Below are 18,066 nucleotides of genomic sequence, written 5' to 3'. Positions count from 1 at the left end.
AGGTGGTCTTAGTGGGGACCAGGTAATTTTTTTTACTTTTTATTTATTTTATTCCATTTGTACCCAGCCCCTTCCCAACCCAAAATGGGGCTCAGGGTGGCTTCCAAACTATGGATCATACAATATAGTTAAAACGTAAATTTTAAAACACAGCATTAAAACAATATACAGGTTAAAAGAAGGCCGTTGAATTCATACCTGCTATAATAAATAATTTCCTAAAAGTGAGGGTGGGGGCACAGCAGCAGTACTGAAGGCCAATGATCTGGTCTAATAATAATGATCCTCAGGGAGTGGAGATCAGGGAACTCCAGGAAAAATAGGGAATTAACCAGGGAATTAATCTTCCCCTCGCCAAACGTACTAGAAAGCAAATGCGAACACACTGGCAAATGTGGACTCGTAACATATGAGAGGTTTCTCACCTGAGCAGCAGCCAGATGCTCAGCATCTTCCTTCTTGCTGGTTGCTGGGTAAAACACGATGTTGTCAATGGTCTGAATCAGTTCCAGTTGCACAACGCATTTGATGAGGAGGCTGGCAAAAAGTTTCTGGTCTGGGGAAATATCAGCGCGCAGGGTTTTAGTCCAAAACACAATTTTCAATTTGTTCACGAAGATCAAGAAGAAGAAGAAGAAGAAGAAGAGTTGGTTTTTATATGCCGACTTTCTCTGCCTTTTAAGGAGAATCAAACCGGCTTACAATCTCCTTCCCTTCCTCTCCCCATAACAGACACCTCGTGAGGCAGGTGGGGTTGAGAGAGTTCAGAAAGAACAGTGACTACCCAAGGTCACCCAGCTGGCTTTATGTGTAGGAGTGGAGAAACTAATCCGGTTCACCTAATTAGAGTCCGCCGCTCATGTGGAGGAGTGGGGAATCAAACCCGGTTCTCCAGATTAGAATCTGCCACTCTTAACCAATACACCATGCTGGCTCTCAGATGTAGTTACATACACCTCTTTGACCCCAAAGCCCCCAGACCGTTTCTTCCAATCAGACTCTTTCACAAGCATGCAGTGTGTGACATCCTCTACAAACAGGGACCCACAAAGATCCTGATCTAGTGCCACCCCCTCCCCTTGAACTACTTCCATGCCACTGGTGATGGTATCATTTTATGAGCACTTCGTGACACAATACATTTTTCCTTTGGAATTAAAAGTGGCAAAAACCAACCCTAAACACAACACTGCATGCCCTAGCTAGCGAGTTTTTGTTATAGCTACATCGGGGCTCCTATTCCTAACAGTTTTAGGATGGATAAATCAGTTTAACTTGAATGACCTAAAAAGGAAGGAACTAGAAAAGCACGACTGGGCTACTGAACGTTGATTTACAAACCTAATGAAAGTATATACACAGGGTATGCAGTGGGTGGGGAGTGAACCTATGGCCTTGGATCCTATGAACCATGAACAGATCAGACTTCACAGACAGAAAAGACCTTTGCCACCTTCCACTTCTCACTGGAGTCCCTTGAGGTCCCACTTCTAAAAGCCACACCTGAGAGTCAGGGAGCCCTTCAAAATGACTTGGGATGCGGTGCAGGAAGCCAGAGTGGTGTAGTGGTTAAAGTGCCGGACTAGGATCTGGTTCGAATCCCCATTCTGCCATGGAAGCTTGCTGGGCGACTTTGGGCTAGTCACACCCTCTCAGCCTAACCTACCTCACAGGGTTGTTGTGAGGTTAAAACAAAGGAGAAGAGAATTATGTAAGCCGCTTTGGGTCCCCCACTGGGGAGAAAGATGGGATATAAATTAAGTAAATAAGTAAATAAAAGTGCCCCCTTTGCCTCGCCCCCATAATGTGAGCTCTTATTCCATTCATGGAAGAGTTCACACAAGAGGAGAGGGTCCCATCTCCCATGTTATTCTAAATGTCCTCTTGTCAGCTTAGAGGGCTTTAAGAGGGGAGTGGACATATTCATGGAGGAGAGGGGTATTCATGGCTATTAGTTAGAATGGATACTAGTCATGCTGCATCAGAGTATCAGAGGAGCATGCCTATTATTTTGGGTGCGGTGGAACACAGGCAGGATGGTGCTGCTGCAGCCATCTTGTTTGTGGCTTCCTAGAGGTACCTGGTTGGCCACTGTGTGAACAGACTGCTGGACTTGATGGGTCTTGGTCTGATCCAGCAGGGCCTTTCTTATGTTCTCTTAACTATCAGGTACAGCTTTTGGATGGGCTTAGGCAGTTGCAGACAGAAGAGAGAGGTGGTAAAGTTCTCTTCTGTGAACATGAATAGGATTAGAGTTAAAGTTCCCAAGCCTCTTGCCCTGCATTACAAATCAGACAAAAAAAATATGCTGGTAAGGCATTATTATTGTTGTGGGTGTCTACAGCTGAGTATGTGAAGTGTACGTATATATGTACATTCCAAGGCCAGGAGAGCTACATAGTATCATGGTGCAGGCCACCAGGACCTCTTCTTAGGGCATCAGAGTGGGGTCGCTTGTAAGGAAGCTGAATGAAGTTCAGGTCATTGTCACATACGCAGATGCTGAGGAAGCTGAAGTGCAGACTTACTTGAATAAGGGCTGCCTTTCCAACTTTCATCTGTGGGATTTGAAAACTGGCTCTGTCCTCTTTCTGAAGCATTTTTGTCAATGCTGCTTAAAGACTGGCGGTCCAGGTCCACATCCTAGAAATAAACAGAATCTGCATTTATGTTTGCTTCATATATTAGTTACAACTTATTGCTTTAGTCACTATTCAGTTTACCTCTACCGCCACCAATTTCAATGGTTTTTTTTAATCCTTTCCTGTTATTAAGATCTTACAATGATAAGTGACACCAGTGCATAGAGGAATTCTATATACGCCTGCTATTCTCACATTAACTTATCCTAGTCACAGAGGTCTTTATTTTGCACCCTTTTCGCTTGTGGGGATGAGAAGTCAGAGCGCTTACCAAGTGCTTTTCAGATGAATCATCTTCCACTCCTGCTGGCCTCCATGTCAGCAATCTGCAAAGGAAGAAACAAATCTGATTATAACAGTGACCGTGCGCCACCTGGCAACATTTTGCAACATTTGGAATTCTACTCACACATGAGGAATGGTAGTTTTGAAAATCTCTAGCATACAATTGCAGGTCTGGTCCCAAACATCTGGACTGAATTTTTGCCCATTTAATATTACCAGGCTTTCTAGGCAGTTGGTACCTGATCGAGCCAGCTGCTCGTTATCTGTTAGAAAAAATAGGGAAAAGACAGAAGGGAAGAGAGCCACATATGCCTTGGAGGAAAGGTGGGATAAAAATGTGATGGATCTTGTAGGGTAACTTCTTTGAGCTTTTTTGTTTAAAAAATGTGTTTTAACAAAGTTAACATTCATTGTGACTATATACATACTTGGCCAGGATCCAAGGGCATTTGAAAACAACCTGACCTGAACACTGGCTATACTGACACATAGTGCTTACTACCAGCTGAACCAACATGATACAGCAAAATGTCCCCACTTAATCACAGCTATATGTTACACAGGCACCAATACTAACCATGGTTCCCTTGAAAAACCAAACTTTAAAATAATAACTTGGCTTGTGCATTAATCCTGATTTTTTAAGCAGTCAGAGATAAGCATTAACCATGGTTTTGTACCGGCGATATGTAAAAAGAAAAACCTAAATTAATGACAAGTGGGAAGGGGCAGGGGGGTAGAAGCAACTTCATAGAGAAGAGGGAGCATGCTCTTCCAAGGCTAGCTCCTGACTGAGGGAGCTGCATTACATCTTCACCAGGGCATTATGTGGGCTCCGCAGGAGTACTGGAGCTGCCCTTGAAGATGACCCAGAAGCTTCAACTGGTACCAAATACAGCAGCCAAGCTGGTGTTACAAACCACTTAGCTGGAACAGACATCTGTGTGTCAACATCTGCATTGGTTATTTGCTTCCAGGCCCAACTTGTGGATGGCCCAATACAGTTTGCTGGTCCACACCTTCAAAGCCATTCAAAGAGTGGCCTGCTTATACCTAACCGTCAGCATCTTCCCATCTAGCCCTGTGCACCATCTGCATTCCTCAGGTGACTTCAGTCTTGCTGTCCCCTCTTGGAGACGAAATCATTCCTTGTATGCACGGGGCAAGGGCCTTTTTGGTTGTGAGACAATTACGGCATGGCCCGCTCAAGTAGGTGCGCAGGGCACCACTGATCGCCATTTTCTGTAGGGCACGTAAAAATGCCCTAATTCAGTGAGGGGTTCGAACTTGTGGATGGCTGTCACAAACTGCTGGGTTTCTTTAGGCTTTAGTAGAATATATATGTTCTATGTATTCATGTAATTTTATGTTGTTTTTAATTGATATTGCATCCTAGTGTTGCGTTTGTAAGCAGCCTCAAGCATTCTGAAAAAAGCTGGGTGTAAATAACTACTAAGACAGCTTCATGGGTAGAGATGACTGACAGACCAGAATAGTGCTTGCATATAAAGCACTGGGTTTTTTTGTATTTCTCACTTCCTGGGGGGGGGGGAAGTTAAACATAATTTTTTTAAAATCCAGAGACTGAGTATTGGCTCCAAAATACATAGAAAGGTTTAGAGGGTTCATGCCAATGTTCAAAATAGCCCTAATAGGACATGAAACACATTTAGCAAATTTCAGCATTTAAAAACCTGCAACTGACAGGAAACTGAAGGGATGGGGAGCTTTTAATATAGAATTCCTGATAAGGGAAATCAAAATTTAAAAACAAAAAATCAAAAAACTTCGTATGAAAATAATAGATTTTTCCAATACAATGTTAGCAATAGCACCAAAAATGGTTTAATAAATGAGCAGCTAAAAGCATCCTATACATAAGGTAGTAAAAATGAACTTGTTTCAAGGGGAAAAAACATTTTTCCCCCCAGAGTTTCTTGTACAAAACCATCAGAAGGGGTTGAAGAAGGGAGAGATGAAGATACAATTTATATATACCTTCCCACAAATGGTATTCATTCAGAATAATGTGACATGTATTTAAATAAGCTACCTTGTTTTACACACCAGTGTAACTGTGCAAATATGTCAGAAAGAAGAATCTCATTCAAAGCTTCATAGAACTGTGTGAATACGTCACAGATTGCGTAAAGTGCATGATTACACGTAGTAGTCATCCATTCAGATTTCTGTGGAGAAAAGAAGCAGGCTTGAATTCTTATTGGGATAGAGAGAGAAGGGTTATGAATGACCCATTTAATGAAAATCTCAAAGCAGCGTATAAAATACACAGGCCACCCTCTTTTCTTTCTTCCACTGTCAAAAATTATGTTGCCATTTTTTGTTTATGTTAGTCTGTAAGGTACTGTGTACCGCATGTGGCACAATTTAAAACAACATCAATTGAGCTGCCTACGAAGGAATGGGATGTTTGTAATTTTCCTTAATGGGAGCGAGACAAAAGGGAGAGAGGAAGTCTTTGCGTTAGTATTGCCTTTGCTGTTTGTTTCTTACTTATTTACGGTTTTTGTATATTTGCCTTTTGACAAAATTGTCATGGTGTGCACTGCATCACAAACAAAGACACCAACCTCTCAATTAAGACCCCCTAATTTCATTGAAGCCCTGAACTGGATAGCCCAGGCCAGCCCGATCAGATCTGGGAAGCGAAGCAGGGTCAGCCCTGGTTAGTACTTGGATGGGAGACCACCAAGGAAGTTGAGGGTTGCTATGCAGAGGCAGGCAATGGCAAACCTCCTCTGACCGACACTTGCCTTGAAAACCCCACCAGGGTTTTCATAAGCCAGCTGCAACTTGTTGGTAAAATAAATAAATAAATAAAATAAACAATTTTTCAACAGCCGGCTTTGACTATTGGTTTGAGGAACTTAGATTGCTGATTTACAAGAATCCCTTTTTCAAGAGCTTTCTGTACCTCCGATTGCTGCTCTGGTAGCTTCATGTTATCAAATATCCTAAACACGATACGAAAGAGATCCTGCCACCAGTGCTTCTCAAAGGTATGCCCATAGCTCTTCATAATTTCAAACATAACTGTTAGGCCTCTACAATATTTAAAAAAAAAGTAATAAGAATTCAAGTTAACAGGGAAGAAAAGCTAAGCAGAGTTCCCAAAGACCCAAGTGTTTTTGTTGTTGTTGTTTACCTTGTGCGTACATCTAGCTTGCACCGATTGATAATACAAGAAAGCTCAAATAAAACAGGAAACCATCCTCGGACCCACTCTCTATCTCCAGGAGCCACATTCATGTCATCGCTTGTGTATTCTCTCAAAACCTGTAAACATACAGAGAGAGGGAGAGGGAGAGGGGGAGGGGGAGGGGGAGAGAGAGAGAGAGAGAGGTGTCAATGGAGGAAGGAGGAGTTGGCTTTTATATGCCGACTTTCTCTACCGCTTAAGGGAGATTCAAACCGGCTTCCAATCACCTTCCCTTCCCCTCCCACAACAGACCCCCTGTGAGGTAGGTGGGGCTGAGAGAGTGTGATTTGCCCAAGATCACCCAGCTGGCTTCATGTGTAGGAGTGGGGAAACTAACCCGGTTCACCAGATTAGCCTCCGGCACTCATGTGGAGGAGTGGGGAATCAAACCCAGTTCTCCAGATTCACCACTTCAAACCACTGCTCTTAACCACTACACCAAGCTGGCTCTCCTAATCAAGCCTCACTGCAGAAGTGAGTTCAACAGCTTGGTAAAATTCCAAAAAGTTCAGAATAAAGCAAAGCACAAGAGATTTATGAGCTCAAAGAAGTTACCCTACAAGATCCATCACATTTTTATCCCACCTTTCCTCCAAGGCATATGTGGCTCTCTTCCCTTCTGTCTTGAGCATGTCTACTCAGAAGTGATCCCATATTACTCAACGAGGCAGCCTTATTCTCATAACAACCCTGTGAGATCGGTCAGTCTGCGTATGAATGTCTAGCCCCAATTTTACCCAGTGGACTTCACAGTTGAGGAGAGATTTGAAACCAGGCACTCCAAACCTAGTCAGGCACTCTAACCATTACACTGCACTAGCTCTCCATTTCTAATATCTTTAAAATATGTTTGGTATTTGTATATTAGTATCTTTGCTCTCCTGGCAATGCCAGTAATTTTAAATGTAAAATCCTGGATATTCCATGCGATATTGATAGACATCTTCAATGCATGTTCATCTTAGTTGCGGCAGGAGAGGAAAACTATGATTTTCTATGGTTATGGTGAACAAAATATAACATTGTCTTACTAAAAGTAACAAAAACCCATGAAATAAGAATTTCTCAGAAAACAAACTCATGACCCTCTTAAAGTAGGTCAGCAGGGCATTACTAATTTTAAGCCTCTGCAAAAGCACATAAATATAATCAAGGAAGAAAGAAGAATAAGTACCTGAGGTCTTTCTGAAACATATTTAGCACAAAACCGGATAAGTCTAATTGCTTCCATACTGGTGTCTGGAAATGCAGCGTTGCAAGCAAACTCTGATAAACATTTGACGGCATCCTGGAAGGAATCTATTGCTGCAGGAAAATGCTGTTGAAAAATATTGGCTGAGAGGTAAAAAAAAAAAAAAAAAGAGAGGGAAAAAAGAACAATCACCACCTTTCTGATGATGTCTGATGTTGGTAAAACCTGGTAGATTAGATAGCTCAATAAATAAGGAGGCCAAATTAATTGAGCTGTAAACGACATTGCTACACCAACATTTGCCCTTCTGTGTAATACATACTGATGTAAGAAGAAGAAGAGTTGGTTTTTATATGTGGACTTTCTCTACCACTTAAGGCAGAATCAAACCAGCTTACAATCACCTTCCCTTCCCCTCCCCTCAACCCTGCGGGGTAGGTGAGGCTGAGAGTGTGACTAGTCCAAGGTCACCCAGCTGGCTTCGTGTGTAGGAGTGGGGAAACAAATCCAGTTCACCAGATTAGCATCCGCCGCACATGTGGAGGAGTGGGGAATCAAATCCGGTCCTCCAGATCAGAGTCCACTGCTCCAAACTAGAGATGGGAAGGCCCGGAAAAAAACTGGAAAAATTGGGGGAAAAACAGGGTTTTTTTCTTTTTTCCCAAAGGCTTTTTTTCCGGGGGAAAAAACAGCTTTGGAAAAAAACAGGGGGAAACGGAAAAAAAACCTGTTCCCCCCCCCCCATTTTTCTGTTTTTTTCCAGGCCTTCCCATCTCTACTCCAAACCACTGCTCTTAACCACTACACCATGCTGATCACACAGCTGCAGTTCTGACAGATGATCAACTAAACCTAGCCTGTATAACTTGGAACTCCCCACCTTGCAGACCAAGAACGACGGGCCACCAGGGGCTGAACAAATAACTGGTTTTTAATACCTGCCCAGGTCTGAAATACAGTTGGGCTGTCAAGAACCTGCAGACCACATTTAATGGCTTTATTTGGCACAGAGGATCACATGTAGCATATGCTTGAACCATGACAAGGAATTGCACCATAAAACTACACTTGCCTGACTTTTCCCTATGTGACTTGTCTAGGATTAAGCATTCAAAGTCATGGAGGAGGACAAATTAGCCACATGTAAACCACATGTCTTAAAATGTTCTTTAATCACAGCACTGAAGTTGGAAACCAAGTGTCAAAAAGGTTAACAGCAATTGCTTCCAATTACTTCCACCATCTTCTTTAAGAGGTGGATTTTTTAAAAAAGCACCTTTTAAATCTAAAGTGTTTTTCGGCAGCTGCCAGTAGCAACTATTGATTGGGATGTGGGAAGGTGACACGCAAGAGAAGAAGAGTTGGTTTTTATTCCACACTTTTCTCTACCTTTATGGAGTATCAAAGCAGCTTACAACTGCCTCCCCCCCCAAACAGACACCTTGTGAGGTAGGTGGGGCTGAGAGTTTGGAGAGAACCGTGACTGGCCCAAGTTCACCCAGCCGGCTTCTTGTGTAGGAGTGGGGAATCAAACACGGTTCTCCAGATTACAGTCCGTCACTCTTAACCACTACGCCATACTGGTGTAGAGGAGGGAAGATTAGAGTCACAGCTCTGATTTTGCTAACAGGAGATTCAGTGACAGTACAGCAAGCAGCCCTGCTCATTCTGTGTAAACTCTACCCATGCATCATATATGAGCAGCAAAGGATGGTGCTGCTGCACTCATCTTGTTTGTGGCTTCCTAAAGCCACCTGGTTGGCCACTGTGTGAACAGACTGCTGGACTTGATGGGCCTTGGTTTGATCCAGCAGGGCCTTTCTTATGTTCTTATAAAGGCTTGCTCCCATTTAGAGCAAGCTGCACCAGGCCAGAGTGGCGAACACACAACATTGGCAAGATTTCTGAAATTGCGCACAACTACACCACTTGTTGCCACAAGCACAGCTACAGCTGTGAGTGAATTTTTGAAAGTATGCGATGACAGATTCTCCTGCTCTCTCAAGTGAGATACAGGGGGGTAGGGGGCAAAAGATTCAGTTTCTCCTTAAAACAAATGTATTTGATTATAATAATAGAATTCCAAGGTTTCCCATAAGGTTAAAAAAAAAGATACTTGAAGTGCATGCTAGAAGCAGGTTAGCTGTTTTGACCTTTGGCCTCTATTGATCCCTTTTGTCACATCAGCCATGTTAAACTTTACTTACTAACTATGTGTCCTGTTGTCTGGAATGCCAACTCCACAATATTCCCATTATGATCCGATGCTGCTTGATGAAATACTGCAAAAATGTTTTTCCACCCTGAGCGGATATTAGCAGCTTGAGAATTCACCATCTGAGCGATGCAGCGAATCACCATGTCACGAATAGTTGGAGATCTTATTTTCAGAGAGAGAAAGAAAAACATGCTACCTTATTTACAGCATTGTGCATGACACCAGCAGAATGCACGTGCATAAGAAAGCCGGTTAACCTTTCGAGTTGTAAGGAGCACTTACCTATTTTTCTTCATGATGTGCTCAAAGGGCCTCAGAAAGTCCTTTTGAAACCGGAAGTTGGCCAGCTCTCCCTTTTCAAGAAACTTCATTGACAGCTGTCTCAAAGAATCAACTGCAAATATGGCCACATCTTCATTAGGATTACAACCAACCTACCAAGGAGAAAAAGGCGTCCCTTCAGAAAAGATGTATGCTAGGCATAAAGTAACTAGGTAAAGGTAGTCCCCTGTGCAAGTACCGTGCCCTCCTGACCCACGGGGTGACGTCACATCCTGACGTTTACTAGGCAGACTGTGTTTTACGGGGTGGTTTGCCAACCCTCAATATGATTGGGTTGTAGTGAGAGTACTCCAATCACTACGCAAACAGTCAAAGACATCAGAATTAACTTAAAAGATGGGATCCTCAAAAAAAGTGAAATGAGCCTCCGTCACCCTAATCGGGAGTTCAGTCATTATTTACTGGCAGCACTCTGATGATTTTCAGTGGGGCTTATTTTCCTGTTTATGATCAGCGTACAAGTCTGGAAAAAAATCTTCAGCATTCACATAAGTCAAAGGTTCCAATCGGTCTCAAGCGAGACCACCAAAAAAACCCCCACAAAAGGAGGACAGAAGCCTCACAACAAGACTGGAAGACAGATCTAGTACGGCACAGCGACTCTCAGCCTCACACTGTAAGGCATCAGCTGTTCAGGCCTAATGGAGCACTCCCACACACAGAGGGATTTCTACATTTTAAACAATCTGCTGGCCGATTAAATTTTAAATTGCTTTACCCTTCTCAGTCTGTGAGCCCGCGACCCCTTCAAAATGCTAACCATTTTCCATCTGCAGCTTCTTCCAAGTTCCAAGTTCTGCACAAGGTGCAACTGAATAAAGCTCTGCCCAACAGAAGTTAGGTATCTATGCAGGAAATGGGCAAAATTAAGCACCTTGCATTGCGGGGTGGGGGGTAGGGGTCTTCAGACATCCTGTAAGATCTTTCTAATTACACTGAGGTTACATGGAGGTTATAGAGGTTTCTAGCTATACATTTCCCAGTCATATTCCACATATAGGGTTGGATCCAACCAGATTTTCCATGGGTGAAAAAAGAACATAAGCCATGCTGAATCAGACCAAGGCCCATCTAGTCCAGCAGTCTATTCACACAGAGGCCAACCAGGTGCCTCTAGAAAGCCCACAAACAAGACAACTGCAGCAGCATTATCCTGCCTGTGTTTCACAGCACCTAATATATTCGGCATGCTCCTCTGATCCTGGAGAGAATAGGTATGCATTAAGACTAGTATCCGTTTCTACTAGTAGCCATGAATACTCCTCTCTTCATGAACATGTCCACTCCCCTCTTAAAGCCTTCCAATTTGGCAGCCATCACCACATCCCGGGGCAGGGAGTTCCACAATTTAACTATGCATTGTGCAAAGAAATATTTCCTTTTATAAGTTTTGATATTTTCCTTTTATCAGTTTTGAATCTCTCACCCTCCAGCTTCAGCAGATGACCCCGCATTCTAGGGGGGAAGGGTCCCATTTAACCACCAAGGTGGTGATGCTGATGATCGTGGGACCTGCACAGATCAAAGTCACTTCCGGTGGGGCAGCTGGGCTGAGTGCCACGTTTTCCAGGCTCTCCTGGGAAAATCCAAGAAGCGTTTATTTTGGGGGGCTGAATAGCACCCCAACCCGATCCTAGCAAGTGGATCGGGAAGCAGGAAATTCCCTGCAGCCACCTAAGCGGTTTGACCTCCTAAACTCTCCGAGGGAGCTTTATTAAGTCCCCCAGAGGTTTAGATGCCGGTCCCGTAGGCACAAAGGGATATGTAATCGCCAGAGCGCTACTTCGGCATTAGACTCAGCCCTCCCCCATCAGCAACCATCAAAAGGACATCTTTAAGACCAATACCTCACCTCCTGACACCCAAGTGAGTTGATAACAATCTTTCGTTCCTACTGGGAAGTAATCAAGTAACGGGGGGCAGATGAACATTTCTCTAGAATCCTTGTTCCTCCCTTAATCTAACTGGATGAGCTTGGCACAAAGATCCATCAGATAAAGCGGCAGGAGTCTTATCAAACTGATCAGCTCAAAGACAAAACAAACGAGTTCGATAGATTGGCCCGGGACTTACCAATCAGACGCGGTACTGGTGGAAGGGGAGGGAGAAAATTGAATCCCTCCTTTAGAAATCGGGACGTCTTTCCAGCACAAAAGAGTCTTCCAGCCACGTTTCATGGGAATGGAGATCTCTTAGAACCGGAAGACACCAGCTCCTATTCTCTACTTCTCTCCATTGCTCGGCAAGAACAATCACAAAGGAAGAAGGTCGTAGGACCGGAAATACGTCTCACTCGTATAACACTGAAAATGTTCCTGAGGACAACAACCATCGAGACTAGGCGATAGAAGGTCCGCGCCTTTTTGACTTCCTGTATATTTCCTGGTTATGCCGACCTAGAGCGTCCGGTACAACTCGTTGGTATACTAATTTTTTAAAAGCTTATTTCTAAGCCAAAAAACAGCTTTTTTGTGGCGAAAAAATTTATTGGCTGATCAGTAAAGCATTCTCTACGGAACTAACACATTGGTTTCCTGCTGAATGACTATCAACTTTTAATGTTCAATGTAAATGTCTGGAAGCCGTCCCCGATCTGGCTCTCTTCACAGCCCTGCTTTCTTGAAATTGAAAGAAACCTCACAGGACTCAAACATGGAAAAGAAAGTGCAAGACATGCTAGCCAAACAATCTGAGGCGACTGCTAAACAGCTGGAAGAGGCGTCAACCCAGATGGCACAATTGACTTCAATGATGACTACCCTTAGTCAATCATCACAAACCATCAACCAGAAACTTGATGCTGTCACAGATGATATAAAGGACGTCAAGACTCAAATGATGACTATGAAAACAGATATGCAAGCGATGGATTCTTCAGTTAAGAAGGTAATGGAAGAACAAAAAGAGGTAAAGAAGAAGATAGAAGGACATGAACGACAAATTGATGTAATACATACTCATCAGGACACAGTTAAAGACCAACTTGCAATGATGGAAATGAAGGTTAGAGAATCTAACCTTTGTCTGCGCAATCTACCTGAAGAATTGGGGGATAACAAAGAGGCCTTGATTACAGCAGTAGCTGACCTATTTCAAATCCAAGAACAAATACTAGATCAGGCTATTAACAGAATCTACAGGATACCTTTACCTGCAAGGCTGAAAAAATCAAAACCAAGAGATGTCATGATAATTTTTATGATACAAGGATTAAAGATATGATGATGAAAATCCATTATGATAATCCAGTTTCTGCAGGAGAGACACCTTTGATAATTCTTAAAGATATACCACGTCATCTCTTGTGTCAGAGAAATAACTACAAAGAATTTATACAGGTTCTGAAAAACAATGGTATAAGGTATCGTTGGATAATGCCACAAGGCCTGGCTTTTACCTATAAAGAGGTCAGAATAACAGTTACATCGCTTGAGGATGTTAGGAAGTTTATGAGGAGATACAAAAGAGAATTAGTAGGCCTCACCCCAGAACAGAGACGAGGAGAGGAGGATGAAGATGAGGAACTAAAAGGCGCAGCGGGAGGCTCTAAATCATAAACCTAAATCATTACCTTTTTTTAGCAAGTCCAGTCTTTACAGAACAGATCAGTATTCCACAGGAAGTGAGAACAGCTTGCTACCAAAGGGGACGGGAGCTTGAAGTCATGTGACTGTGTACACCAGTTAATCTTGGTGCCTGAAGTGACAGCTAAGAGTAGCTTGTTCATAGGCTTTACGTACCTTATTGAAATGATCTCCAATCACATGCCATATCCTGGACCACTGCAGCCTAATTCTATTCATGTTGTAGTAGGAGATCTCGACAATCTTCTGTAAGCTGAACATGCGAGGATGGTGAGGGGAAGCCAACTCGTCCATGGAAACAGCACACAGCCACCGGACAAAGTCAACTGAACATTTTAAGAGCAGAGACGTAACAGTGAGTCAGAAAGAGTCCAATGCATTTTGCTCTTCATTTCAGTGTTATTTTGCACAAAAGTACATACCAATTGCATTTCCATCCAGTCTTGTTGATCCGGTAAATATTCTGTGGAGTGATAGTTGGACAGATAGTGAAGAACAGAGTCAATGTGTGGAAGAACTGTATAACAAATACTTATAGTGTAAGCACGAGGGGTGGGATCTAGAGGATAACGAGCAGAGTTCCACTCATGGGAGGGGGCTTCAATGTAGCAAGCCTCTGAGCTCCCTACAAATCTGCTACTGTGGTTAGAAGGACCCTCAGAAACAGTATGAGACGGGGCAGGGAGGACTGCTGTTGGAGGGGAAATGTAAAGAAATCATGAGACCACTGCCACCACCTTTACACAAGCAGGGATTGGGATCCAATGCAGTGAATGTTACAAGTTGACTGTTATAACAGGGAAGTGTTCATTTCATGGAATTCCACACTGATCAGGAAAAAAAAAACCTGTTTTAGGTTTAGAGGCATATATCCTGGTGTGGTGGGGAGAGAGATGACAGATTGAGATACAGCAGTGGGCACCTTTCTTTTGTTCCCCACTCAAACTGTTTTTAGCATCTAGGTCCACTCAACACCCAGCCCAGGGACCAATCTTGGAAGCTTAACCTGTTGCTATACTGTTTTAGATTGTAATGGCCTACGGCCTTATACAATAAACTTGCCTTGACTTGACTTGACTTGCAACATAATAGCAACATTTAATTTCTATTCCACCCTCCCCCTGCCAAAGCAGGGCTCATGGCAATTTACAATAAAAATAAAACAGATCTTCAGTACAACAAATAACAAAATATAAAACACAAGCAAAGATACAACTCTAAAATGCTGTATTTAGCTAGATTTAAAAAGCAACTACTTTGGTTTGAGTCCCAAAATAGAACATATTGCGCTAATGAGGAGCGTATAGCTTCATACTTAACTACAAGGCAAACACACACTCATATATAGTTACCTGTCCACTGCCACCACCACACTTTGTGAACTGGTTTCTCCAACAGATTCTTGAATACTGGCTATTTGCCTTTTATCAACACTTCCGCCAACAAAACTGCCTATTCAGAAAGACCCCCCCCCAAAAAAAAACATTAGATCCAAAAATAACGACACTACTGGTATATGTTATGATTATATTAATTTGCCATCAGAGTGTTGACTGACAAAAGAAAATGTAGAACTAGAGGGACAAGGTCATAGTGCAGTTTCAAACTAAGAACTACAGAACTGGAAGTCCAGAATGTCTTTCTGCAAGAGTTACAAATAAAGCAATAAATCATACTGAGCGTTCAAGGATGAATTTACCCACAGGCCCCTGAAAAATATGGACCCTCTCATGCACACATCTATCCATCACCTGACATAATGACAAGCACTTTGCTAGTAGTCAGAGGTGCTCTTTAGAAGATAGCAGAGTGTAGTGCTCTTAAGATGTGGGTTCATCCATCCTTCTGCCATAGCATTAAAAGGTCTTGGCTCCACATATGCAGAGCCAATTGACAAGGTTCTTTCTCACATAGTGACCAGGGGTTGCTGCTCACTCACTACTACCATCAAGAACAAAGAGCACCAGATTTAAAAAAAAACTTATTTTAAAGTAATGGCATTTTAATTGTTTCTAGGCACTAATTTATTTACAAGCCAGCCTGCTTCCAGAAGAGGACAAGTCTAGCTCTGATTTTAATACGCTACGTAAACCCACCATAACAGACCTAGAACCCCACCTGTAACATCAACTTGCAAACAGGTAGCCACTTTTTGTATTGTGATTATTCACCCTCCTTTAAAAACATACATAGACTTAAAAATGTTAGTGATGTCATCTGTGTGAACCGCCACAGGATGGAGCATTACTAAATCTTGGTCACAATGACTTTTGAAGACCAAGGTAATATTACATATACAACAGAATACCCTATGTAAAGGAAACAAAAGTGTCCGTGCCTTATTCAAGTAACAGAACCCAGTTTTTCCTGGATTCAGGGAGTAATTTACTTAAACACTGTACAGAAACATACTGCGCACATTGTAAAGCACCTGGTATATCTGGGTAAACAATCTACTATTTTATAATTTATGCTTATCCTCTTTATATAACGTCTTATGTGATGTAAAAGTGTAGGGATCCTCTGTTCACTAATGAAGACCTCCCCCCCTCCCGTTCTATTAACTGATCCAGAGGATTAGTCTCTCGCTCAATTCTTTAATTTTCAAACTAGCTTAATTCATTGAACTGACATGGTTAATTATGTAATATCAAGTCTCCCTGCACTAAAGGCTAAAGAAGTTATTGATGCAATCTGAAATAAAGGGACCCAATCATTCATCACAATGACAGAACACCTGGATTCGATTAACCTGGAGAAAAGAGCCAAGGATCTGCTTCTTACCTCGGCCGAGCCCCATGAACTCTTCACCTCCAGATGTGAAAACTTTGAGGCTCCCTTCTCTCTCCCGTCCAGACCCAGAGAGGTAGCGTGTTTTAACACCAGTGCCTATGAGTTGTGCTAGCTCCAACTGGCTGATGCATTTCAAGATCTAACAAAATATATACAAATTCAGTACCAGGGCGAACAACTGCAGGCTGCATGATCAGAAGCTCCACAGAGTTCCAGTGCGAACACATAACCCCACACGGATGAGACTTCTCCATTCACTTCAGTACTGAGAGACAGGTTGGTCTACATAACCCCCTTGGGAACCTGCTCGCTGGAGGCCTTTACACTCTCTTTTCACAGCAGGTCACAGCTCTGATGTAAACATACTCCCCTAGGCCACACCTCTGAGTACCAAACAGTTACCACCACTCTCTGGGACACTATCCCACTGGCAGGGGCCACTTGTGGAGAGGTTGCCAAGGACCCTATATTTCCAGGGTAGGGCCTATAACCATCAGTTTCTCTCTAAGTGCAGGAGTCCATATGCACACTTCTGTTAGATTGATAATGTATGGAGCCCCAAGGCACACTGTCTGATTTTGAGCTTGTTGTATAGATCAATCCAGAGCATTAAAATACTAATAGGTAAATTTTACTGATAAATGCACATCGAGATGAAAGAATACAGGCAACTATAGAAAAGAAGTGAAGATCATTTGGAAGCCTGCATAAAGAATGACAAACTTTACTATATTCAGCTGAGATGATCGCCTTTTTAATTAAAACATTGAAGGAGGAGTTTTGAACACATGAAGCTGCCTTATACTTAATCAGACCATTGGTCCATCAAAGTCAGTATTGTTTACTCCCGTGTTGGCAAACCTATGGCACGCGTGCCGCCGCGACACACCGAGCCCTCTCTGTGGGCACGCGTGGAGCCGTCGAGTCTGCCTAGGGCTGTGCCGTGTTGCCGTGGTGAGGGCACTGAGGGCGGTGCTCCTTCTCCCCAAGCCCATGCTCCCCAAGCGTGCGCTGACGCCCTCCCTCTCCTTGCACCCGGGGCAAGCCCCTTCCTCTCTCTCAGCTGAGCTGCGGCTGCAGCTCAGCTGTTTGTCGGGCCCCGCTCGTCTTCAGTTTGGACCGGGGAGGCTTAGGCCAAGCACCTTGCCACGCCCCCCCTCTCAGCTGAGCTGCGGGGCAGTTCAGCTGTTTGTCGGGGCCCCGCCCGTCTTCAGTTTGTCTGGGGCCCCGCCCATCTAAAAAAGCATTTAGAAAATTCTACAAAATTTGCACACAATCCTACAAGCCATCAGGAAATCTACAAGGAATTTTCTAGCATTGTAGCAGCTGCAAAGGTGAATTTTAGTAACAGATTTTTACAGTTCCGTAAGATGGAGACAACCCTGTGTTTTCTTACTTCTCCAGATAAAGCCAAATTTGAAGAACTTGACCTTTCCTGCCTACACTGGTTAGATTTAGAAAATCTGGAAATGGAGCCAATACAATTTCAAGAAAGTTCTAGCTGGAAAAATAAATTCTATGACCTGCGTGAAACACTTGAGAAGATAGAAGGTATGCCAAAGGACAGCACAGTTAGTTCTGAAAATGAAATCCTTAAAGTGTGGAATTCTCTGCCAAATAATTTTAAGTCAATTAAAGCACTTGGGATTGCTTTCCTTACTTTGTTTGGATCATCTTATGCTTGTGAGCAGCTGTTTCCAGCTTTGCATTATATCATATCTGACACCAGAAACAGGCTAACAGATGACCTGAGTGCTGCATGTGTTGCTCTCAAACTTACAAAGTATGAG

General features: G+C 43.0%; 1 protein-coding gene across 1 annotated transcript in view; it reads right to left on the bottom strand.

The window, feature by feature from the left end:
* Positions 1 to 3,077: 3,077 nt before the first annotated feature.
* Positions 3,078 to 18,066, bottom strand: part of ARFGEF2 (ADP ribosylation factor guanine nucleotide exchange factor 2) — a 51,899-nt gene continuing 36,910 nt past the window's right edge. Inside the window, exons 22-32 of the mRNA XM_056844199.1 lie at positions 16,268 to 16,415; positions 14,836 to 14,935; positions 13,906 to 13,946; positions 13,640 to 13,809; positions 9,840 to 9,991; positions 9,547 to 9,719; positions 7,322 to 7,482; positions 6,094 to 6,224; positions 5,863 to 5,992; positions 4,995 to 5,116; positions 3,078 to 3,190 (exon numbers count right to left, since the gene is read on the bottom strand). Coding sequence (XP_056700177.1) covers position 3,190; positions 4,995 to 5,116; positions 5,863 to 5,992; positions 6,094 to 6,224; positions 7,322 to 7,482; positions 9,547 to 9,719; positions 9,840 to 9,991; positions 13,640 to 13,809; positions 13,906 to 13,946; positions 14,836 to 14,935; positions 16,268 to 16,415 — 1,329 coding nt within the window. The 3' untranslated portion in view covers positions 3,078 to 3,189. The remainder of the gene's footprint in view (positions 3,191 to 4,994; positions 5,117 to 5,862; positions 5,993 to 6,093; positions 6,225 to 7,321; positions 7,483 to 9,546; positions 9,720 to 9,839; positions 9,992 to 13,639; positions 13,810 to 13,905; positions 13,947 to 14,835; positions 14,936 to 16,267; positions 16,416 to 18,066) is intronic.

The sequence above is a fragment of the Euleptes europaea genome, chromosome 2 (genome assembly GCF_029931775.1).
Source record: "Euleptes europaea isolate rEulEur1 chromosome 2, rEulEur1.hap1, whole genome shotgun sequence".
NCBI classification, from domain to species: Eukaryota; Metazoa; Chordata; class Lepidosauria; order Squamata; family Sphaerodactylidae; genus Euleptes; species Euleptes europaea.
This window is presented reverse-complemented; position numbering and strand designations above follow the sequence as displayed.